This window comes from Protomyctophum parallelum (assembly GCF_964188405.1).
Source record: "Protomyctophum parallelum genome assembly, chromosome: 11".
NCBI lineage: Eukaryota > Metazoa > Chordata > Actinopteri > Myctophiformes > Myctophidae > Protomyctophum > Protomyctophum parallelum.
Genome location: NC_139707.1, coordinates 35192536 through 35218849, shown reverse-complemented (window position 1 = coordinate 35218849; position 26314 = coordinate 35192536). Strand labels below are relative to the sequence as shown.

Below are 26314 nucleotides of genomic sequence, written 5' to 3'. Positions count from 1 at the left end.
ATGCATTGTTGTGAGCTTGTAGATCGTTTATTTCTATTATCACCTATTATTTATGAGTGTTCACCCTAGAATGGTTCACATAATTGTGAAAGCAAATTCAAATGAACAAGACAAATGAACTTATATATATATATATATACTTTCCACTTAAAACGCTGTTACTGTTACCTATACTGTAGGCCTACTGTGTTCTGTTAGATGACAGCATATGCGCTACATGAATTATCAGTTCCCTCTAAAGTGTCTTCTGTGTATTTAAGCTGCCAGTTTATAATAGCACAAAAAGTCACAATTTAAACAGTCATAGTGGTTCCCATGGTGTCGTCCCTCTTAGAACAGGCCGTTGTCCTTCTTCATATTCTTTTGCTTCCAGGTTGGCATAGAGTAGAAGTCAAGTCGAGAAACACCAAGAATGAGTTCAAACTCGTCATTGGACAGGTATTCCTGCAATCACGGGAGACAGACAAGGCCACATATGTTCAAGTCACGTGTGTATTTCTAGCATGAGATACAGTAAATTGACATAATTGTGAGCATTTAAAGTATGTGTGCGTTGTACGGGGCTTAAAAGGTCTTTAAAGGTATATTCAGTGATTTCACTCAAAAAACCTTAGGTTTCGTTTTTGGCTGGGACCTAAGCCTTTCATCCAATCAGGATAGAGAGCCAAAAACGAAACCTAAGATTTTTTGACCCCCAGGGGTTAACTGGGGACAGGGAATAACTCCTTATATGGTCAGCACACTCTATAGTAGAGAGGATTATCACAACAAAACAAAAAAATAAGTGATATTTGAATTAAGTGAAATCACTGAATATACCTTTAAATAAATACTTTTTGAAATGTCTCTGAGGAAAATGAACGGGGAATCATTTCCTGGGCCCTGGTAGGGGGGCGGGACTGCAACGCTCTATACTCTATAGGGTTCAAGTGGTTACACGAATAAATTATCCCTGTGGTCACCTCTTTCCTGGTCGGGTCGACTCCTTCGGGCAGCTCTTCAGGAAGGAGGTTGAGCAGCTTCTTTGCAGCGACGGTGGGCAGACGAGAAGGAGCCAGCATGTCAACGACTCCTTTAGTTCTCTGTGGAGGGCCCTTATTGCTCCTGTCCTGTAGAGAGACATATACATGTATCAACGTGGTTATGTATATGTAATGTATTGAGTTGTGCTTGAAATGTACTGTAATTCTGCAAACTGTTAATCAATCAATAATAAATAGCCTCACCACAGTAATCTTGATCATGTCAGTGGCATCTCCGAGCTCAGACTTCAACTCCTCATAGGATTTTGAGCCCTGGTGAAATAAAAGTCAAGGTTACTCTCAGATACATTTTTCATCTGATAAGGAAACATGACAACTACCTTTTGTATAGGCAACATTATGTTTTGAACACTAGCATCCCTGTTCTAGGCATGTCAGCTGAAAATAGAAACATTCAGCGAAAATATATGAATATTTGGGCAAAAATAGGTGTTGTGAGCTTGTAGATTCGCTATTTGATGGACAATGACGTGTAGCGTTTATGTGGTTAAGTCGAAAACATTTTCTGCAGACAAATGTAACCAAATTTGACTGAGAGCCTGCCATCACGCAAATTCAAGGTTTTCACCAGAGGAGAAACGTTTTTTATGCAAAATGAAAAAGCACAGGCAGACTCTTCACATACTAGATAGAGCATGTCTGAAATAAGTGTCAGAGCTGAAATTGACATGTAAGTATGAAATAAATGCTTAAACATGTAGCTAGGTGTAATGTTAGAGACCACAGAAGCAAGATATTACTCTATAAGCCATATCTTCAAAACTGGTGGGTCAAACTGAACAACCAATGTCAATTTGAAGCTATGATTCCCTGCTTTCATCTGACATGAAAAACATTCCCTTTCATAACAGCAGTGCATGTCTTTTTCTGAGGGATGTAAAATAATCTCCTGTTTAATATCACGCTCCATACATGCCACTTTTGGGTGTCCCAGGCATGGAACCACCCGGTGAAGGTAGGGGGCTCGAAGCCCTGTTTGACCAGAACAATGGGGGTGCGCACGTCACGACCGCCAGGGTGGGAGCGCAGGTACTCCTCTGCGGTTGTGATGGCCGCCTCTTTCTCCTTAACGTTGGCACCTTTGCCTACCCACAGGAACACCTGAAGAACACAATGAGACAGAGGTGAAAGTAGGGCATTTTATCAGGTATTTGACCAATCTGGGAACTAAATCGTTACCAAGAAATGTCTTCACCAATGTGTTTCTAAAGGTGTCTAATAACATGTACTAAAAGATTGAAATTCGACCATATCCAATGTGCTGACCTCATCACATTTGTGATGACTGTAATGGCTGTTTTCTCCCAATGAGTGTTTTTTGTTGTTGTGCAAAACTAATGCTGGAATGGATTCAGAATCGAAAACCCCCTAGTTGGGAGAAAACAGCCATAGCAGTCATCACTGCTTATTTTATTACACTTATATATAATATATATATAAAATATTGGTGTAATAAAATAAGTAATTTTCTTTTTATTATTAGAAATATTGTTCTCTGGTATCGGTATCGGTATCGGTATCGGGAACGAAAAAAGTGTATCGGCTACTGTCGAGACATCCCTAATACAAAGGAAGTCATACACTGACCATATCCCAGACGTCCAGCAGCATGATGTCATCCTCGTCCATGTCTTCCTGGTCAAAGTTGGTGATCTCTGTGGCCAGGAAGCGTCCCGTCTGGTTGGAGCACTCGAACAGCCTCGGGGAGACGTTGCTATGCTCCTCCTGTAGACTGGTGACAGGGACATATGGGAGGGGTGCATTTAGGCCTGATGTCGAAAGTAAAAAAAAAAAAGTCTTCTGAAAGAATATACCGTATATTCAAAGATTTGTGCCGCATTCTCATGATTTAAGAAAAATAGCAGACCTACAAGCTCGTAGTGCGCCACTCGGTGGCGCGCTATGAGCTTGTAGATCTGCTATTTTTCAATAGCTAAAGTATAACATAATGCTTAACGCACCAAAAGGGGTTCACGTCAGAATGTGTTAACCTCTTTCAGCATGGCCTCCCTATTTCATTTAAATGTTTATTTTTTCTTCTTCTTCTTCTTCTTTTTTAAACCCATTTAGGCCTGACGTCGGAATAAAAATAAAATGTCTTTCTATATCAGTGGTGCTCAATATTTCATATCAAGGACCCTAAAAATTATGTCCCATCTGGAAATGTGTTATTCCAGGAACCCCTGAGTAAGAACCAAAGATTTGAGTTAAAAAGGTTCGCTGTGAATATAGCTATTTTTCAATAGCTAAAGTATAACATAATCCTGCGAAAATAGACGATGTAGCTCAAAATGTCAACGTTTTAAGGGTTTATAAATTACGGCATTTGAGATCTTCCTTTTTTTAATTGCTCAATAATACACAACAAGTCAGCATACATACAGCATACATGCTCAGTCATCAAGCATTTTAAGTTTTTTTTTTTTTTGTGACTTTTGCCTTTATTTATTTTTATTGTTTTTATGGAGGGACAGACAGTAGGCTGACAGGAAATGGGGAGAGAGATGGGGGGAAGACATGCAGTAAAGGGTTTATTTTAATTATTTTATGGAGGGACAGACAGTAGGCTGACAGGAAATGGGGAGAGAGATGGGGGGAAGACATGCAGTAAAGGCCGTCGGGATCAGGAGTCGAACCCGCGGCACACTGCCAGACTGGATTACCAGCCAAGGTGCCTGGACCGCTGAGCCACGGCCCAGGCTGATTGTCAGGCATTTTGAATGCATCCCTGCATGCTACAGTAGTAGACGTACCTCTTGCTGTTGGCGTACTGCATCTTTCCTCCTAGATTCACCCAGAAGTGAGCCGGCTCCTGTCCCTCTGCAATGACACGTTTCTCCCTTCTGGAGATGATGTCTGCCAAGGTTTTACCCATCTCCCGTTCGTCGCCACTGCAGCCCTGCATGTGAACAACACCATACAACAGGGATGGGCAACTTTGACTATATTTCCACACTCACTCCAGAGGGCCACATTCAGCACATTGCATATTACTGTCGTAGCAAAAATAGCCGATCTACAAGCTCAAAGTGTGACGCGTTAAGAGCTTGTAGATCAGCTATTTTTGCTATATTTGAATTGAAATCCTGATATATATTTTTTGGCTATTTTCTAATTGAAATCCTGAAAAGTACATTTTTTATTTAATTTCAAATGCCTGATTATGAACTGTATGAACTAAATGCAAATACATTGGACATAAAACACAAATAACATTATAATACTCAATACATATTAATTAAGCTACTCATTTAGACTGAAGTAATTAAAGTGGGTCCTGTTTGCATGTTGTGGAATTGTAACAGCTGAAATCAATAATATATCAGTATCATATTAATCTGAGGGCCGCGTTAAGGGAAGGTGCATGGGAGCCGCATGTGGCCCCCGGGCCACCAGTTTCCCACGTAACAGCTGAATTCACCTTTAGCAAAGCCCCGCCCTCTCGCACTTAGACACTCCAACTTGGACACTTTCCAGCCAGGCTCATTCATTCCAATGTAAATATCAGCAGGCAAAGAATAAATGAGGTTAAAAGTCTTTAAACGATGATTTACCTTTCCATACCACAGATAGCAGCAGGTGTCAGTGCTGAGCACAAAGACATCGTTGGAATTGAGGGAGGAGGACTGCGCAGGCAGCTCGATGGCGCGGGTGTTGAGCTCATTTGTGCCGCGCACTTGGAAGAGATGCAGGGAAGAATGTCCAGAGGCCTGGCTGGAGCTCCCTTCCTGTTAACAGATATTGAATTCAGAAGAAACGGTCAGAAAACGACAAACCCATGTTTCTATGTCAGTCGTTCTCAAACATTTTCATGTCAAGGACCCCCAAGACTATATGTAGCCTATACTTGGCCGCCGACACCCATCTGAAAATATGTTTGAAGCAAAGGTTTGAGTTAAAAACTTTGGCTCTGAAAGAATATATATTCAATGATTTGCGGCTAAACAGCTAAAGTATAACATAATGCTTACGCCAAACACCAAAAGGGGTTCCTGCCCATGAAAACATAGTTCCTCCTACTTTTGAACTATACTTCTCAAGTCAACGTATAGCTGGGTATTTACCTCATAAATGATCATCTTTCCTTTGAATATAGCCATGAGGTGTAGCGGTTCTTTCCCCATGGGCACACGGACCTGCACGGGTTCTCCGTGGTACTTTTGGTCCAGAACGATAGCTTGTAAAGCGGAAGCAGTGAGCTCGGCTGTACTGGCATGGCGACCCTACAGTATATATACAGCATGGAGTGGATACATTAATTTTTTTGTTGTCCGTTTAAATCAATAAAACAAAAGAGATCATCAACGCACTTTCTTAAAAAAGAAAAGAAAATGTATATTTCAGTTGTAGAGTCAGGTTTACTTTAACCCATTTAGACCTGAAGCCGATTTAAAAAAGTAATGGCTTCAATAATGGCCTAACAGTATAATTATGTTTCTGTCAGTGGTGCTCAACATATGTTTCTTTCTATGTCAGTGGTGCTCAACCTTTTTCATGTCAAGGACCCCCGGAATTATGTGTATTTGCCCCCGGACTACCTATCTGAAAATATGTAGTTCCCCCCCAGAAGCAAAGATTTGAGTTAAAAAAAAAGTTTGTTGTGAAAGAATATATATTCAAAGATTTGCGGCGTACGTTTTCACGATTCTTCTAAAACAGCGGATCTACAAGCTTGTAGAGCTTGTAGATCTGCTATTTTTCAATAGCTAAAAGTATAACATAATGATCTTTTGTATCTCTGACCTGCCAAATGTAGATCATGCAGTGCTGCCTGTTGTTGACGTCATATTTGTAGAGGATGAGATAACAGTCTCCGCCGTAGAAGTGACCCAGATACTTCCTCTCTACGGGAACCATCTCGTTGTTCTGTATCCGCCATACCTGTTTAGAGAGACGGACATTAGTGCGTGTGCGCATGCGTGCGTGTGCTCATGCGCGCGTGTGCGTGTGTGCATGTGTGTGTGCGTGTGTGTGTGTGTGTGTGTGTGTGATCGCCTATTATAAATAGAGTCCAGAGGGAAGCACGCACATATCTAAATAATTCTTCAGGTGCTGAACAAAACAATACATACAGGGAAAAAGAAAGACGTCCGCACACTGTTCTCGGGTAGGCCTATGTCAGGTATACATACTTGACAAGGACCTGTTTCTGGTCGAAACGTTGCTCATTTAAAATAAAGTACTCTGGGAGCAGTAGATCAGTCAGTGTTCGGACCTCTTTCCTTTTCCCCAATCGCCTATTATGACATCATGCCCAGAACAGGGACGCACACTATGGTTTAAAATGTGTCCTGACCTCAACCTCTCCTGTTCCATCGTCCACCATCTTCTGCTGGGCAGCTAGATCAGGCCGTGCGTGCATAGAGGTGGCATCAAACTTGATCTGCTCCACTTTAGCTGCGCATTAAACACAATTAAGACACATAATTGTGTAATAGTTAAATGTACACGGCGCTTCAATTTGTTCAATTCTTAAAACTTTGATGTTTCGAGCCTCAACGGCTCTTCATCAGATGATAAAAAGTCTGTCATGTCATGTCATGTCATGTTTGGAGCTGGCATGGTCCAGTAAACTTTATGGTTTTTGCATACTGATATCTATCTAAACCCACTCAGGATTTTACTTTGCTGTAACTGTAACATGCATCTTTGTTTGAGATGTGCATCCACCTCTCACCAATCTTCCCAGGGCTGTTGGTGACCCCCAGGCCCACTGTCTGGTTCTTGACGCTCCAGTTCTGGAAGAGTTGCTTGAACACGGCTGACTCTGCGCCATCATTCACCGTCTCCACGTATGTCGAGGCCGGATAGTTCTTGGCCTTTTTGTATGCCTATATATACAGAAACGATATGCGTTATTATGATACCATTTATTTTCATAAATACAGTTCATATACAGTACTAAAATTCGCTGTCAATTTAACTCTGGGAGTTATAAATGTAACCCTATAGCTCTAAACCAACACTGAGGATTTTGGGTGACATCAATAACCTAATAAATAACGGTTATGGATGGAACATGAGCACAGTAGCAATTATTTTGAGGGACAATGCAGAGGGCTGCAGAAAGCAAAGAGGATATTACTTCTCCACCAGAAACAGATGTGGATTATTACCATGGTGGAAAGTAACTAAGTATTTTTACTTAAGTACAATTTTGAGGTATTTGTACTTTACTTGAGTATTTCCAATTTCCAGTACTTTTACTTCTACTCCATTACATCTCAGAGCCAAAATGTGTACTACATTAACACTTCAACTCTACATTTCGGCATTTGAAAATAGCCAATCTACAAGCTCATAATGTGTCGAGCTTGTAGATCTGCTATTTTCAATCGATTTTGTACACATTTTGAACTTGTGAAATGGGACATTCTGCACAATGAGTAGTGTAACTGCCGGTGACAGTTGGTTCTGCAATAATTTCTTTAGTTTGAAGTTTGTTTATTCTTTATTTATTGTTTGTCTTATTTTGTTGTTTGTTTGGATACTTCCTGTAATTTGGCATACTTTGACACTTCCTGTTACCTACCTATATATAGCTGAAGCCTGTTAGCTTCACTCACCAAAGACCCATAGACTCATTTCACACAGCCAGACTCCAGAGTGAGCAGAGGGAGAGAGCACCAGTGTGTGTGTGTTTGCACCAGACCACACGGTATATGAAATGTTTGACTGTTTATGTGACTCTTATGTTTGTACTCTTATTGATTAAGCAGTGTTTAAGCCTGTGACATTTGCAGTTGTAGTGAACTTGTAGTGACTGAAATTGTCTATTGTCTACAGTGCCTGTCCGTCACACTATGTGTAAATGTGACCATCGGTGACTGTTGATGTGCCCTGAGGTTCAAGGTGGTTAGGCCTATGCATCCCTTTAGCCCCCTGATACGCGGAGTGAGGTATACATGATTATTTATTTGTCTCCATTTGGAGTATCATTCATGATTGTAGGCTATTTGTTTGGTTTTCGTTTGGTTGTGGTACTTTTGGTTATTGTGCATTTTCTTTTTGTTTGATGACAATTGAAATGACTTGAGTTTTGTATCACTAATTTATAATTGACCATAAATTAACCATTTTTATTGTTGATTGTACTACTGAAGTGACAAGTTTAATGCACAGATTTTAGTAGTGAAACTATGAGATTATTCGATTGTAACTGTATTTATTCTATATCCTTATAGTTTTCACGGTGTTGGAACAATACACACACCCGTCGAGACCACCCAAACTTGTCATTCTTTCATCAATCGAGGGGCAGCTACAAGTAGGCTACTTTTACTTTTAGTACTTCAAGTACATTTTGATGCTGATACTTTTGTAGGCCTACTTTTACTTTTCAATTCCGTACTTTTACTTGTAACTAAGTGGTTTTAAGTTGCAGTATTGGTACTTTTACTTAAGTAAAACAATTGAGTACTTTTTCCACAACTGGATTATTATATTTATTATGAGCCCATAGTGACCAGTCCGTCAAGATCACAAACAGGCAGTTTTCAAGCGTGTTGTGGTACTTGTAAGTAACCAGCAGGGGTCAACAAAACCATAAAACGGCAATCAAAAGCAAAAGAGGATGTATGAAGGATGAAGAATGACCTCTGCTTTGACCAGTGACTCGGAGCGCTCATGCTTGGAGGCCCGCTTTCCTTTCCAGATGAAAATCTTCTTTCCTGCCAGGTCCAAAAGATAGCAGTCCTGAGAAACAAATAGATTATTATGGGATGCATAATCGAAATTAAAAAAATGTCATCTAAATCCTGACAGTTTTCTGAAATACCTATGTTTCTGTATCAGTGGTGCTCAATATTCCATGTCAAGGACCCCCAAAAATATATGTAATTTGCCGCCGACCCCCATCTGAAAATATGTTGTTCCAGGAACCCCCCAGAAGCAAAGATTTTACTTAAAAACGTTCGCTCTAAAAGAATATATGTTCAAAGATTTGCACCACATTTTGAAGACTTTCCAAAAATAGCAGACCGTGAGCTTGTAGATCTTGTAGAGCTTGTAGATCTGCAATGTTTCAATAGCTAAATTATAACATAACGTTTAAAACACCAAAAGGGGTTCCTGTCCAGAATGGGTTAAAGCACCTGTTGTGAACGTGTACATATAGGAAATTCTTTGGCAAACAGATTTAGTGTAGATGGAAGAGAGAAGATCGAGTATAGCACCAACACCATACGTATTTAAGCAATGTTACACAAGAGGGTGTTCTTTATAGTCATTAATGCACGCCTGTCAGTACACATATATATATATATATATATACACACACACACACACACACACACTTTCTTCCGTAATAATATAATTCAAAAAGTGAAACTTTCATATATTCTCAATTCATTGTGCATGAAGTGAAGGATTTAAAACCTTTTTTTGTTTTAATCTTGATGATTATGGCGTACAGCTCATGAAAATTAGCATCTCCATGAAGCTACATTGTGCTTCATACTGAAGCACAATGTAGGCCTACTCTAAAAAGATGGCTGTGTTGAAACCAGTGTTGCGTTGGTTTTAACTGTCAGCGGATCAATTACCATAGCAGATAACATGGCCTAAATCATCACTGTCTTTTGTCATGTCCAGAGTTCACATATATAAAGGTTTGATCTCTGCCTCAGTCCAGGTTGTTGACCAATCGAACAGTGACTCGATATGTACTGTACAGTGATGTACTGTAGCTGCACAGGCATGCATTATGCATATACACCCTGAATGTATTTCACACACCACACTGCGGTGTGTGAAAGAAAAGATGGGTTGACCACAGCAACAGCTGAAACAGGAAGTGTGGTATAGGCGTGGGCTTGGTTCTTTGTCACTGTGGAAGAGGAAGTATACAGCAGTCACGATGAGACGGGCCTATCACGGTTAAATAGCAATATAACTTAAAACGCGTCGCGTGTTCGAGTCTCGTTCATGACGACCTTTGCTGCGTGACTCTCCCCTTCTCTCTTCCCTCTTTCCTGACTATATTCCCTTGATACTATCAATAAAGTCAGAAAAGCCAAAAAAAAAAAAAAAAGTTTCATTGACCAGCGCTTTACAAGCCGCTGGTACAAACATCTCTCAAACTATAACCACTAACCAGTAAAGTATTTAATAGACAATTCCTTTTTCCACGTATCGTACGGTGTACAACTAACCTCATGTCTGAGGAGGTCTTGCATCAGGGGCTTCACTGCCACCTCCTGAACGACCAGGTGGCCCTGGGCGTCTGACATGCTGTTCAGAGAGGACACAGGAAGGTACACGTTACAACGAGGCAACAGAAACATATATGATGCTATAGATTAACATGCACACTAGCTCAGTGGCCTTGTGGTTAGTGTCTGCCCTGAGACTGGGAGGTTGGGGTTCAATCCCCGGCCGGGTCATACCAAAGACTGTAAAAATGGGACCCTATGCCTCCCTGCTTGACACTCGGCATCAAGGGTTGGATTGGTCCCTGCGACATATTAGCATCATGTCCAGGGGATGTCATGTCCAGGGGATGTACTTGTACATCAAAGCTGCCTCACGCTACAGAAACAGGAGATAGGGCCCTGCCCTATGGGCCTCATGGCTCGGCAAGGCTACTTTACTCGTCATTTCCCAACAAGATAAGATATATTATATTGATCCCAGTGGGTTCACTGTTTGGGACATGCCGTGGTATTGATCCTCCTTGTGACACAGCAGGACAGATAAGAGTGCGGAGAGATAGGAATAAGAATGCTACTGAAGTAGGCCTATTGATCACGCTCTGGTGAGTTGTTTCATGATATTCTGTAGTGAAGAAACAAAGTGTGCTGGGAAGTGCTTCGCTTTATCTCTGTGTGTGTGTGTGTGTGTGTGTGTGTGTGTGTGTGTGTGTGTGTGAGAGAGTTCTTGGAAATGTTATCTCTGTGTGGGTGTGTCAGGATGATATACAGTTGTTTCATGATTGCTTTTGTTTTGCGTATACCTTCTGCACATTGACCACCCAATTTCCCTAATCGGGTTAGTTTACCTTGATAAGGATCAAATAAGAATAAAATGAAGTAAAATAAATGTAATTATAGAGTGTAACACTACTAGACATTATATCGAATACATATACCACAGTGACATCACAAACAATCATAGCCCTGGCCTGTATAGTTGTATGGGGCCGTACTCTCCTTCGCTGTCAGTCATATCAACTCGGTTCATGTGATTCTCTGGCAGGATTCATGGGACATTGGGCCGGGACGCCCTCATTCATGGCAGATGAATGAGGGTCCCAGTGACTACTAACACAGCCTGCTCATTGACATGGTGCACTATCGCCCCCCCCCCCCCCCCCCCCCCCCCTTCGCTCCCTCTGAGAATCTGCATTGATGTCCACTTAACACCTACTGCCAGGATTAATTAATCACCCGTTGAAGAACCTTGTTTTCACCAGAAACGACATTCATTGCGCCGATTTGGAGATACAGGCCTTTGAATGCAGCACATAGTGCAAGTGGATGCGCTCGCATCTTCAAAAGGGCCGCGGCCTGCATGCACTGTCCCATTTACGCTGTGACGCTAACGAGAGACAGCTAATATCGATGCGATCCGATCAAAACATGGATTAAAGAATATAAAGCCTAGAAAACGTAGTCTACGCAGATAAAAGTTAATCTACGCTTTCTACGCTTCTGGCGGGCTCCGTGTTAATGTGACAATCCTTGCAGTTCAAATGCCCCACGAGTCAGAAGCGCCTCTGTTAGATGACACTTTAGTTGTGACTGTGAGTGAGATCACAGACAATTCCTTGGCATCTCTATCACTTTTGGACAAAAATTGCGAAAATGGCAGATCTACAAGCTGCGTCGCGACGCGTTAACCCATTCTGACCGGGCACCCATTTTGGTGTCAGCATCATGTTATGCTTTAGCTATTTAAAAATAGCAGATCTACAAGCTCATATCGCGCCACCGAGTGGCGCGATACGAGCTTGTAGGTCTGCTATTTTAGAAAAATCGAAGAGCGACTGACACAGAAACATAGCTTTTTCAGAAAACTGTCAGGATGTAGAAGACGTTTATAGAATCTGATCTCAGGTCAGAATGGGTTAAGAGCTTGTAGATCAGTTATTTTCGGGGAGCAACCCCAGCACTCTTTAGCTATAGTGGAGATGCGGTGTATAACGACATGGATTTCTAAATACATTTGTTCAACGCAAAATACTGTGTTCAAGTTCAGGAGACATCGGAGAAAAAAAGCAATTCTCCTAGAATGCTGGCATGGAAAACGTGTGGCACTTGCATTTCTTCCACCATAGTAAATGCTGCATTCGTGGTCTGGAGAGGGCAGTTGTTTTGCAGACGGGTAAAAGGACAGGGGCTGAAGCCCCCTTTGATGTCTATGTACAGTACTGTATGTGTGCACGTTCCTGATCTCTATAGAGGGTATGCGCATGCTTAAAGTGGCAATTCGAGTGGCAAAGCAACATGCAAAGTGAGTTTAACATTGTTTAACGTTGTTTAAGGCAATCAGAAAGGACTTTTCTGTTTGGATGTATGGGCTGCCAAGGCTCGGTAGGCATTCCTGCATAACTTCCGGGTTTGGTGAGGATGTCACACCCTCTATTCTAGTCTGAATTCAGCAAGAGAAGGACCCAGATCGAAGAGTGAAGCACTCACTGGAAGAGCTTGACAATAGTCCTCAGCTTGTTGTCCACTTCGTCATCGGAGACGATAGCCTCCTTGATGTCCCGTCTCTCTCCCAGGTGCTGTTTCATCAGTCTCATTGGCTCCTCCGCTGACTTCTCGTTGTCGCCCTCCACTACCGTCACCTGCGCCCGTCCACCCCTCTCTCTGTCGCGGATGTCCTTGGCCAGGGTCATTCCCTAAAGGGAACCACAAACACATTTAGTGGAACTATCTTGCAATTTTTGGTTGGATAACTAAATTCTTAAATTGTATTTCTTTATAAAATAATATTGTATGACTTGCCTGTTACATGTATCTTTCAGAATGGACAAAATTATTATAATTTTTGAAATATCGGTTATCGGCCATAACATAACATCAATTCATTTTATCGGATATCTATATCGCCCAAAATGTCTCATCGGCACATGCCGCACATCCCTAGTTTCAATACCATAGCAGCAACTATAATCTATAACTATAATCGGAATACCAACTATAGATCTAGGGGACAGCAGTGACGAGACTTAGTATACACAAATAGGAATTGGCGTAATAATGAGTGTCTGGGTAAAGTGGAGTATTGATGGGAATTGTTCACCAAATGTAGCGTTGGCCGGCTTACTGTTGTACCTTGAGTCTCTCCATTCGATTACTCTTAGGTCCATTCCACTGGATGATAAGGTTTCCCAGGTCTAACAGGAAGACATCCCCCTTGTTGAAGCTGCTCCAGCTCATGTCCACCTGCAGTCATGGCGTTTGAAAAGAGGAGAAAGACACCGCAAACCTTGTGCTCTGCATTACAGTTGTAGGTGAAGTATCGTACTGCTGCATGGTGTTGTATTAGGCCTGACTCACACCTTCGCAACAGATTGATGTATGCTTGTTGTATGAGATGTATAGCTGATGCAAGCTCGCAATGCATTTCCAATGGGAGTCACATGGTTTGACACATTTGTGTTGTATGAGGGGGAGGGGGGCAGTCGAAACACAGCCGAAAGCCATACAACAGCTTGTAGTCCAAAATTTTGTATCAAACCATGTGACTTCCATTGGAAATGCATTGACTTACATCTTGCTTACATCTAGCATCAATGTTGTATGCTAGATCGAAAGGTGTGAGTGAGGCCTTACTGTGTTTGTGCTCGTGCATTGTACTGCAGACACCCGACTCACACCCCCTCATACAACACAAATGTTGTGTCAAACCATGTGACTCCCATTGGAAATGCATTGCGAGCTTGCATCAGCTCATACTGTACAACAAGCATACATCAGTCTGTTGTAAAGGTGTGAGTCAGGCCATAGTAGATTTATTGGCTGAACTTGTTGAAGTTATGTGTGCAGTGGTGGAAAGTACTTTTACTTAAGTACTGTACTTTTTTGAGGTATTTGTACTTTACTTGAGTATTTCCAATTTCCAGTAATTTTACTTCTACTCCACTACATCTCAGAGACAAAATGTGTACTTTTACTCCACTACAATTATTTGAAAACTTTATACTTACTAGTTACTTTGGAGATTTTAATTTTGATTAGAAAACATACATTAACCACTTCAACCCTATACATTTCGGCCATTTGAAAATAGCCGATCTACTATTTTCAATACATTTGTATTTACAAGATGTATTTTCAATACTTTTAGTACTTTAAGTACATTTTGACGCTGATACTTTTGTACTTTTACTCAAGTACATTTTCAATTCCGTACTTTTACTTGTAACGGAGTAGTTCTAAATTCCTGTATTGGTACTTTTACTTAAGTAAAAACAATTGAGTACTTTTTCCACCACTGGACGTATTACAGCCAGTTTCCTCTCACCTCCCCTGCCACCACGTGCTTCCGGCCCTTGACGTGGAGCAGTCGTTTGATGTCGTATGTGTTGGTTTCAACGTGCTTCATTCCAGACGCAACACCGCCCTTCTTGTAGCTGCAGTGTCAGAGGAACATGATGATAAAACCTGCGTATACGCAACTGCACTGATCCTTCCTTAAAAATACTGAAAGGGGAAGTTAAGTACCTCCATTTTTAGTTTTTCTTTGCACAGACTTGTATTGTCTATGGGTGAAAGACTTCTTGTTGCTTTTTTCATCCCCAATTTAGTCGTTATTCCAATTATTTCGTTTTCACCGCTGTAGTATTCGACTGACCCACCTCCCAGTGAGGAGCCCCCACCGGGAGGACTATACTGTAGTATTCGACTGACCCACCTGCCAGTGAGGATCCCCCACCGGGTGGACATAGTCATAGCCAGTGCACGCACGGTGTCGAGTCGGTCGGACCCACGGTTGTCCAGGAACGCCCCAAAAAGGCCTCCGCCCGGGCTCTGGACCGGGCCCCGGCCCAGCATCCATATATAGAGCTGTTCTGACCTTGTTCTTATTTTGTTCTTAGTGAATGTCAAGTCTCCAGGTTTTCTTCAGAATATGTATGACACTGATTTACTAATTTGTACGCACTCAGACTTTACAGACAGACCTCTTATGGTTATTCGGGGCTATCTCTTAATGTGTATTATTGCCCACTCATTTCTGTGGCAAAAACGGAATTGTGACAAAAAATGTCCACCGCAAGTGATCATGGCAATGAACACTCCTTGCTGACATGGAGTGTCAGCATGGAGTGTTCATCGCAATCATAAACAACAATCATACAGCAAAGTCTAAATTAGGCTTACGTGCATACTGTACAGTGTTTATTTCGTCGACTAAAACTAAGACGAAAAATGTTCGTCGACTACCGCTTTTCACTGACGAAGACTAAATGGAAACTAAATAAAAACTAAGCTGTGATGACTAAAACTAAGACTAAATATATTGACAATTTCGTCAACAAATAAAAACTAGACTAAAATGTTAGGAAGGGACTAGTGTACAAGAGATCCAGTATAAGTCATTTTACACTTGGTTGCATTACGATGGCATCAAGGCCCGCCAAAATAAATTTTAGTCGACTAAATCAACTGTAGATTTAGTCGACTAAAACTAGACATTCCGGGTGACTAAAATGTGACTGAAACTAAATGAAAACTATTCAAGAGACTATGACTAAAACTGAAATCAAAATGTGCTGTACACAAACAATTAATAATAATATACATTGCATGTTGCTCACATGAGGCCCTTTTTGAAGTATCCGCGGAAGGTGTCTCCCTCGTAGCCCTGGGTCTCTCTGTGCTGCACGGCCACGCCCCCCAGGGCCTCGTCGATCAGGGTGGTGTAGATAGCGGCCGCACCCTGTTCGTCCTGAGAGCTGGACCTCCCCAACCAGTAGTGGATGTCATAGGTGAAAGAGCCTGCGCGCACTTTGTCTGCCTGCGTGTGTGTACACAATGGCACAATAAACTTGTTCGTTATCATCATCATGCTAAGGAAGACACCGCACACACAATCAGCAGTTAGTATGTTGGTATACTGTAGAATTCTGTATACCGTAAATTACAGTAGCTCTTAAGCCATTTAGACCTGACTTCTAAATTCTGACAGTTTTCTGAAATGCCTACCTATGTTTCTATGTCAGTTTTATGTCAAGGGCCCCCAAAAATATATGTAATTGGCCGCCAACCCACATTTGAAAATGATGTTGTTCCAGGGACCTCCCAGAAGCAAAGATTTGAGTTTAAAGCGTTGCTCTGAAAGAATATATATTCCACATGTGCGCCACATTTTCACGATTCTTCAAAAAAAGCAGACCTACAAGCTCGTAGCACGGCACTCGAGCTATGAGCTATGAGCTTGTAGATCTGCTATTTTTCAATAGCTGAAGCATGACATAATGCTTAAAACACTAAAAGGGGTTCCCGTACAGAATGGATTAATAGGGAAAATATTGTGTTTGGTATACTTTCAACCTGGTGCCCATCTTTTGGGCATGTTATTATAGCCAAAAACCTTCAAAAGTTGGTTCTATACTTACATAAAGAATAATATAGCTGTCTCCTTCGTAGAAGTTCCCGTACACTTTCTGGGGAAGGGGCACCATTTCCATGTCCTGGCCAAGATGAACAATGTGCCAATTAAGACATTAAAAGCTATTTGGAAATGCATGTGTATAATTCTTCCTTTTATCCTACAAATGTATGCTGGCAAAACCAACGTTGATCTCCCACAAGCTGCTCTCTCACCTCTATTCTCCATATATGCAGGCCTGATGTGTTTTTCTTCAGGACCTCTATAACTTGTCCTTTGATCTGGGGCGGCATGGTTGGGTTTTCAGATACCTATAAGGGGAAGAGGAGAGTGAAGAAACATCATGCAAATATGAAGTAGCCTACTTTAAAGTAGAATTCCATGCTAGAAGGCTTTCTTACTTTAATTTGTAGTTGTTACGTCCCCACCAAAGAGGTCCAGGTGTTATTTTGTGCAAAAGCGCATTATTGGCTATTACACCTATACCATAAGCCCTCAATGAATTGCATTGAATTCCATTGAATTGAATGGAGCTATGGGGTGTTATTTCCATCACTCAAAACTCATTATTTTTGTATATATCCTCTCTTCATAATGTAAATAGTATCCCAAGTGGCACACTTTACTACTCATTTCGATGGAAATAAGCGAATTAGCACATGGTAGGGGAAATAGCCAATAATGCACTTTTGCACAAAATAACACCTGGACCTCTTTGTTGGGGAAATCACACTGAAAGGCCTCAGTCAGTGTGTGACCTTTGCTGGATGGACCCATTTCAGAGATTGCAACATTTATGGTGTTTTATCTCTGTAGAAATGGAAGCCAAATATGTTTTTCATCATACTGTAATTATCATGGCAATCTGCTAGATGAGGAGATGGATATTGAAAAATGAACTGTATAATATTGCCTCAGTCTGTCACGGTCTGTGACATGTTATGTTTCTTGTGTACCCTGTTCTTGCCGTTTGTTATTGTTTTACCGTTCTGTTGTGTTCCTATGATTTTTAAGTATTGTATTTTCCTTGTTTCTTAGTTGCAGTTTTGCCTTACACTGTGAACCTTTATTTTGTAGTCCTGTTTTGTGCTTTCCTGTCTGCCCCTGTAGTTCTGTCCCTGTCTTGTCTATAGTCCTGTGATTGCCAGTGTTTCCACCTGTGTCCCCATAGTTCCCCAGCCTATCCCAGTGTTGATTGTCAGTGGTGTTCACCTGTGTCTATTATCCCATGTCTATAAGTATGCCCTTGTGTTTTCAGTTCTTTGTTGGTTCGTAAATTGTGTCAGAGTTATTTAGCTCCTCGTATAGTCCTAGTCCTAGTGTTATTTTCTTGCTCCTAGTTATTCCCTCGTTTCCTCGTGTTCCTGTGTTTGTTCCTGTACCTCTGGTTTAAACCACCGTGCACTCGACCTGCCTTGTGTCTGCCTCATCCTCTGCCTTTGTCCTGCGCTTGGGTCCTACACACCTCTGACTCTGATCGTGACACAGTCTTTGCACAAGAAAGGCTGATTGATGGCCAATGTAAATTCTGTACTGGCAGCCTTATAATGATATAAGTGGATTTGTCACTTCATTTTAAATACAATTCTATTACAATGTTTCCAGCTTAGTTAAAAATCCCGTAGCAGTTATCCTGGAGCATTATAATAATTCAATTTGTATCAACTATAATACTATATTACAGGCAAGGGGCTCCTAAAAACTCGTACTGCGAACTACGTCACAAAGGGCGACCGGGCCTTCGCAATCCGAGCCATCCTAAGCTCTGGAATGAGCTTCCAGAACTAATTCGCCTCACTGACTCCATTACACATTTTAAATCCCTATTAAAAACCCATTTGTTTCAAAAAGCATTCCTATAAATAACAGTTTTAGTTTTTCCCTGCCTTTTACTGATCTCGTGTTATCTTGATTTGCTTAATGTTTCTTGTTTATTACGTTTATTATGATAGATCATGTTACTTATTTGTTTTTCTATTTTTTTATTGTGAATTTTCTTGTTATTCCTGTGCAGCACTTTGTGGGTCATGCCTAAAAAGGTGCTATATAAATAAAGTTATTATTATTATTATTATGAAGTGAAGGCGGAGGCTATCCGTTCTGCTACAGAGACGTACACACAAACAGCTGACCATAATAAAAGGTAGGCTACTCTGTTGTGTTGGTTCTCCGTCGGTGCTCTTTCCGGTCAAATACGGAATAATAATCAGAAATGATTTAATCTGTGATTCTACCAACACAAGATGTTAAACACCAAGTTAAAGCACTCGTCAGTTCGAAAGTTCAGGTCACAGCTCTGACATTAAACACTTGCTCAAGTGATACACCACCATGATAAATCCTTTGCCAAGCCCATAACATTACAACATAGTCCATCTTTAGATCCGAGCTTGACCACAATACAGGAAATGTATCATCACCAATGGAAAAGTGTCTTGTATTAAAACACGTCTCAATTGACTTCCACGATGAAAATGATCTGGCTTTCCATTCCATTATTTATTCATTTTAGTTAAAACTTTATTTAACCACTAAAAAATAAACGTTGAGACGGAGTCTCTCTTTTACAAGTGTGAACTGGCCCAAGAGGCAGAAACAAAATGACACTTCAATGCTATACATAACAGCCAAATAATACATCCATGACATACCCCACGAAACCCATTCAACCGGCTAAATGAACATCACTGTTCATGTAGCCTCCCCTGCTGATTAGTGTAGTAATTAGAAGACAGTTTGCATGATGTAGCCTATACTTGAAATGCAAAACTGAAAAGTGCATACTTATGTAAAGTATACTGTACAGTGTAGGAACATACTGTATAACAAAAGGCCTATGTAAAGAATAGTGGTGAAAAGAGATAAGTACACAACCATTAACTGGCTGGACCAACATTATGGCATGCAGGTCTTCACCTAATTAACTAAGGGCCCGGGAGCTTTACAGTATTACATGTAGCCTGCCCTGCATATATGGTCCATTCTGTTGATACAAGCAAATGTTGTTTGAATAAATACTTGTGTCCTGACCTAAACCATAAAATATATTTTCTTGGGACATCTTTTAGTATCAGTGGCCTTCCTGTGTATATCTCATAATTGCAGTTCAGAGGTCTATTACTGATGTAGTCGTTGAGTCACCATGCATGTCCTGATTTCCTCCCTTGGATGCAATAAGAAGAGGCAAGGGGATAGTCCTCCCACTGCAATGATAACCAGTGGATTTCAGACAGACCTGTTCAAAGGTTCGCAGCTATAAGATGAGGGTCATCTTACTTTTTTGGAAAGGACACTGTCTTGTAGTTTAGCTCTCCGACCGAGGCAGACACATTTGAAATTATGCAAGGATGTCCAGAAAGATAATATGGCTTAAAGATGAGCTTTATCAGCTTGGCTGCAATTTGGACTTACATTAAAAAAATTTATTACATTATTTTTACCGACAAGGATTACTGTGCACTGCAGTATAACAAACCTTTGTAACCCGCAGCTTGGTTTGCCTGGGGGTGAGAGGCTGTGGGGTGTGGCATGTACCAGGCTCCCTGCCCCTCCCTCAGGGCGGGTGATGCCAACCGTAGATATTAAAAAAATAGATGCCTCATTGGCTGCTGCTGTTCGTTGGAGCCATATGTGTTGATGGGAGGGCGGAAGAATTCACTGGTACGCCGGAAGAGTGGACGGTACTCAAGTGACTACTACACAGCGCATCTTTTCCGGGACTTATCAGAAGCGCTCTGTGAGGCATACTCATGCTTCCGCGGGGCTTCGCAAGGAATCTCGGGATTTTTTTGCCCTCCCTTGAGCACATACGCTCCAGTGTTTGGTCAAACCATGTGACTCCCATTGGAAAAGCATTGTGGTGGCCTAAAAAAACTAAAAAATAACCAAACATGTGCTTGATTGATGATCCTCCTACCTAATTCTAATCCCCCCTTTTCTACCTTTTATTTTTATGGTTTTATAACCTTTTAACTAGATTTGAGTTTTTAGTTTTTTACTAAATAAAGTTATTTTTATTTAGTTTCTGTTCTGAAATAATGTAGTTTGCTATGACATAGTGTGATCAAAATCTATACTTCAATGATGATTTTATTGTGAATGTCTGCATATTAATCCTTTTGATTTGATTTTGATTTTTGATTGACCCCCCCCCCCCCTCTCACTGCTACAGTTATTGTATTGTAATGTACGTACAGTAGATGCAGGAGAGGAACAGCGACAGCATCAGTAGACGTCTCGACTACAATTAGGATACAACAGGCATGAGGCAGGGCTGAAATCCCATAAGAGGACACTTTTGGCCCAAACTAGCGAAAATAGCAGCTCTACAAGCTCACAACACGTTGCGCTGCGACGCGTTGAGAGCTTGTAGATCAGCTATTTGCTTGTGTCCACAACAGATTGGAACATTTATGGCTACCCGTATTAGGCAGTAATACCATAAATCTTTATCTCATTGTCAAACCATCCTTAGTTAATTAGGGGAAGCCTAATGTTGTCTTTACTATACAATATAACCCAATCGATCCACAGCATTATGTCACAGCTTGTTGCAGAGAGACATGGTGCCAGTGACCACACCCTGCTTTGATCTCAGCGTCATGCCGTCATCTACAGGGTTTAATCACAGTCGATGCAGTTTCCCAAGAGGCAAATATCTTCACCTATAGCTATAGCACCACCAAATATCTTCTGTGGAAAAAATAGCCCATCTTCAAACTCGCAAACGCGTCGTGTTGCATTTCTTTGTGAGCTTGTGCATCTGTTCATGTTGCCTACCGTTAGCCCTAGAAGAATAGGGATGCTATTATGTAAGTATCAGACATGACAGCCTTACTCTGGTAAAAGTGGTTCAGAACTTCAGTAATCAGTACTTGGTATAAACTATACGCTTCCACAACACTGATAATGAGATAATGATGTATACCGTACACCCCAATACACACTTGTTATGATGAATCCCTTCCATTCATTTCAGACCCTTGCTGATCAGAGACTATACATCTGCAGTGTACATTTGACTCTGAGAGGCAGTGCTAATAATTTGGACAGCAACTTTTAATTTAGTTTTAGTCATCGTCTTTTGAATAAAGTTCCATTTTCACATTTTCGTCATCTGAAAGGTTTTCGTTTTAGTCGACTACACGTCGATCATTATAAATGCAGTTCAGAGGTCTACTGATGGAGTAATTGGTTCCTGTTTTATTTTTGTATTATTCGATGACTAAATTGTCAGTATATAGTCACAGTTTTAGTCATCGTATCTTAGTTTTTATTATGTTTTTCTTGAGATTTCGGAAAAAAGGTAGTCATCAAAAGAAATACCGCTGCTCAGAGCATATACAAATGTAACCAAAGGCTTATACGCTTAATACATTGGTTACACTATCAGAAGTACAAATGGATAAAATTACACAGTGGCTTTCACTGTGTGAGCATTACAAAAGTGTTCTCACTTCTGCTAAACGACAGGATATGCAGCGACCTGGTCACATATAAAACCACATCCTTTTTTCTCCTGCACTGTATATATTCTCTCTGCAGGGCAGAGAGGTGTCACAATGTTCAACCCACTATACACTATACAGCAACATGACACAGCGTTTCACCCTATAGTCCAAGACAGCTGCATGTGAAGAAAGATTATGGTCTGTGATTATATATTCCAGCACATGTACAATATATCATCCCTATTCAGAGACATGTAGTTTTATGAATCTTATTAATAATGTATTGTTATTTAAATCATTATCGCTATATTATATGGATTTATTTTGCGAGTAAAGTTGTTGAACTCACCTGATGTATAAATGGGGTGTGTTGTTGGACTGAGGAGGATAGAGACTGATGGGGCAGGATCTGTGTTGGTGGAGCTAAGCTTAATACCTTTTATTACACATGGACTTTGCCTCAGGTTCTCTCTCTCTCTCCCTATCTCTCTCTCTCTCTCTCTCTCTCTCTCTCTCTCTCTCTCTCTCTCTCTCTCTCTCACGCACACGCACACGCACGCACACGCACGCACACGCACACTCCCTCATCGCCTCTCTCTATCTTTCTCTCTCTCTCTCTCTCTCTCTCTCTCTCTCACCTCACGCTCTCACTCAATGCTTCTCTGTTGAAACACACATACATGGAAAATTGCACACTGTAGCCTACACTACACGCACGCACGCACACATAAGTGCACATTGTAATTGTCCATTACCTCACTGGCCCCAAGCTGAGGTGAACATATGCATACAGGTGCCTGTCTTCTGCCTGGCTGCAGTTTACCCATGTCGCCTTCCCACTCTGTACCACACCTTTACTGCTGTTTACACCTTCACATCTGCTCTTTCTTGGCATAGGATTTTATGATTAATTGAACACTGAGAGGGTGTATATATAAATATACGTTAGGGACATTTTGGCCCATATCGATATCCGATATAATTATTGTCCATTCTGAAAAATACTTGTTAACAGGGTGTCTGCAAACTGCAGGCTTAGGCAAGTCAGATTGAACTTTAATGCCTTTATATTTAATATTGTGAGCTTGTAGATCTGTTCAGACCGATTAATCGGACCGATTAATTCATCGTCTGATTGATTAATCAAACTGATGCCGATTGATCTAAAAACAACTAGAATCGGCCGATATACCGATGTGTTATCACTAATACACATGTAACCAAATGGACCCGTAAGGGTTACATTTGCACATTCTCAGGCCTCATCACACGTATCAAACACCAATCAAGCACATGTTTGGTCGTTTTTTTAGGCCACCACAATGCTTTTCCAATGGGAGTCAGATGGTTTGACCAAACATTTTTGTTTGATGAGGGGGGAGGGGCAGAACACCACCAGCAATCAGCAATCAAACACAAACGTTTGGTCTGGAAAGAGCAGTTGTTTTAGAGACGGTTAAAAGGGCAGGGGCTGAAACCCCCTTTGATGTCTATGTGTGCACGTCCCTGCATGGGGGAGATGTCCACGCCAGGACGGGTTGTCCATCCCGGCGGTCTGGCAGTGCTCCAGCTAAACGTCGAGGGCCTCACAATCAAATGATTGGCTTTGGAATGTGACTAAAACAAAGAAAATCTCCATGAATTCAAAGCTTACTATAGTGTATGCATGTAAGTGTAGCCTAATTGATGGAAAATAAGTCATCTTTTGGGTGGGAACTATACTCCTTTAAATCCTTTTTGCCCACGGTTTGCGGCTACGGCACGACAGGTTGTGAGTTGGTCTGGCGAGTGGGAGCCCCGGGTTTATTCAATCCCTGCCTCCGCGTATGCTACATAAATCCAGTAGTATTAGTATTCAAATGAGTGGAATTATATCGCTCGGCCCTCAGAACAAAACCTCTTGGACTTCAAAGTAAAACAGATGGCTTTTGTGTTGGGTTTAACTCCTCAGCGAGCCCTTCGGGTATAACTGGTGGCTATACAGCAGATTAAAATGTCTTACATTTTCAGATCCAGGATTATTTGTCGTAACACTGCATGAGAAACTCCCAACTCTAAGTGGAATGCATAATATTAACACGCACACGCACACACACACACACACACACACACACACACACACACACACACACACACACACACACACACACACACACACACACACACACACACACACACAACATCTTCTGTTGAGGTTAGGCAGATTTTAGCGATTGAGAATCCTTCCGGCTGTTACCTTTTGGAGAATTCGCTGATTTTCCTTCATCTCGGTGAGACATATATTTGTCTGTGAATGGTTTATTTCAGGGGTAGGCAACCTTAGGCACCAGTGCCAACATTGGCACAAAGGAGGGTGATCACTGGCACACTGGCAAGTGTGTGAGAGAGTATTTTTGGTTTTAAATAAACTTAAAAAAAAAATGCAGTCAAATAAATGAAGTCCCTCACATTAGTGTGTAAATTACATCCTGCATTCTACATTCATTAAAACTGAACTCTGCCCTGAGTCTAATGATCATTATAACAACGTGAAAGAAAATATTTAAAAAGAAGGAAACATTTGTTGACAAGCAAAATATGTTGGATTTTTTCCTGTGGTGTCATTAAAATTAATTAATGTTGATATGGCACACTGACGATCTAGAAAATAAAAACATGGCACTTCATTTAAAAAAGGTTGCAGACCCCTGGTTTATTTAACTTATTTCTAAAGAAACATATCTCTGCTGTCGGGAAGAAACCACTTAACTCCAAAATGTCAATTTTTCTGGAAATGGAAAAAAACATATATTTATAAAAGTTAAAACAAAGCAATACCGCCTCATCAAAGTTGGTATTGCGACTTTATATATATTGTCAATTGCTAGGGCGAGAGTTTGAGGGCCCAATGGAGTTAAGAGGTTTTGTCCAAAGCACTTTCTATTTTTTTAACCAACGTAAAGGGTCTTCAATACAACAGATTTTATATAAAAAAAGGAAATGGAGTTAGGTGGTTTCCTCCTCCTGACAGCAACGGTATTTGAACTTAGTTCCTCTATTGCTAAATGTTGTTTATACTGCTGTACATGCAGCTAACCTCTCTTCAACAAAAAGTAAGCAAAATGCCTGCAATATCTAGAACATGTACATTTATTCTTGTGAAATATATCCCCCAAATGTAAATGATTAATATTAATTATTATTATAAATGTGCGTAACATTTGCATAAAACATTTATTTTAATATTTTCCTCTCCAAAGTACTCCTACGACACCATCCGAAAGGTTGAAATCTCTTTTTTTGCTAGTAGAAATATATCCGGGTCTTGCAGGGTTTAAAGCACCTGACTCGACCTCATCCCTCCTCTCTCTCCCCCCATGCACTCTCTCTCTCTCTCTCTCTCTCTCTCTCTCTCTCCTGTTGCATGCTGTGCTGTCTCCACACTGGCTCCTCTGTCTCAGAAGAAGACTGGACCATTCAACCATCACTCTGATGAGGCCCATTTGGACCAGGGCATCGGGGCCTATCGTCGAACACTTCGGCATAGTTCAAGAGAATTCGGCAGGCCATTAAATAAAGAGGGGAGAGAGGAGAGGCTGGCCGGCCGAGAGATGCACTCTCGTGCGTTAGTCCGTAATGGGGGGCTCTGCCAGCTTTTGTTAAACTGAAGTCATGCAGCAACTTGGACACAGGAGCCCCCTTTCCGAAATGCTGCTGATTAGAGACGAGAGTAACATGGGAACATTCCCAACTAGGGAAGGTTACGGTCTTCTCCTGACGGTGCTGCGCACGCACACACACACACACACACACACACACACACACACACACACACACACACACACACACACACACACACACACACACTGTACTGGTGTATGTTATGAGCACATGCATCAGTGCACACACATATAGACACGTTTGTGTACATGCCGGTGCATAGCCTGCACCGGGAGAGAAGTTCACAAAGAGTGCACCCACTGATTTACAGTATCAGGTCTATAGACACGCACACGAGCACGCACACGCAGGCAATGCATGGTTTTAGCCTTACAATGAATGAGAGCATACATGGCCTCCGGCATATAGTCCTCCATATAATCCCACAATCTAAATCACTGTAAATCACCGTTTGAACTGAACTGACGCTGAAAAACAACTCCACAAGAAACCAGTGGTGAGAAGAACTACCCAAACACATGACCGGCAGAGGAGAATACTTCTAAACTGTACAACCATAAAAGACCATAGAGTGATATATGTGACTTCCAAATGGTCTGACTT

At 41.3% G+C, this 26314-nt stretch overlaps 1 protein-coding gene across 1 annotated transcript; it reads right to left on the bottom strand.

Annotated features, from left to right (window-relative positions):
- Positions 1-330: 330 nt before the first annotated feature.
- vil1 (villin 1) lies at positions 331-16894 on the bottom strand (the record flags this gene model as incomplete). The annotated part of the gene is made up of 19 exons (XM_083777544.1): positions 331-444; positions 963-1109; positions 1227-1295; positions 1947-2144; positions 2631-2775; positions 3797-3942; positions 4598-4771; positions 5108-5266; positions 5787-5924; positions 6340-6440; positions 6721-6874; positions 8640-8738; positions 10196-10274; positions 12680-12885; positions 13322-13432; positions 14514-14622; positions 15808-16007; positions 16609-16683; positions 16817-16894. The coding sequence occupies 19 exons, from the start codon at positions 16892-16894 to the stop codon at positions 331-333; spliced, it is 2502 nt and encodes an 833-aa protein (XP_083633670.1).
- Between the last annotated feature and the right edge of the window lie 9420 nt (positions 16895-26314).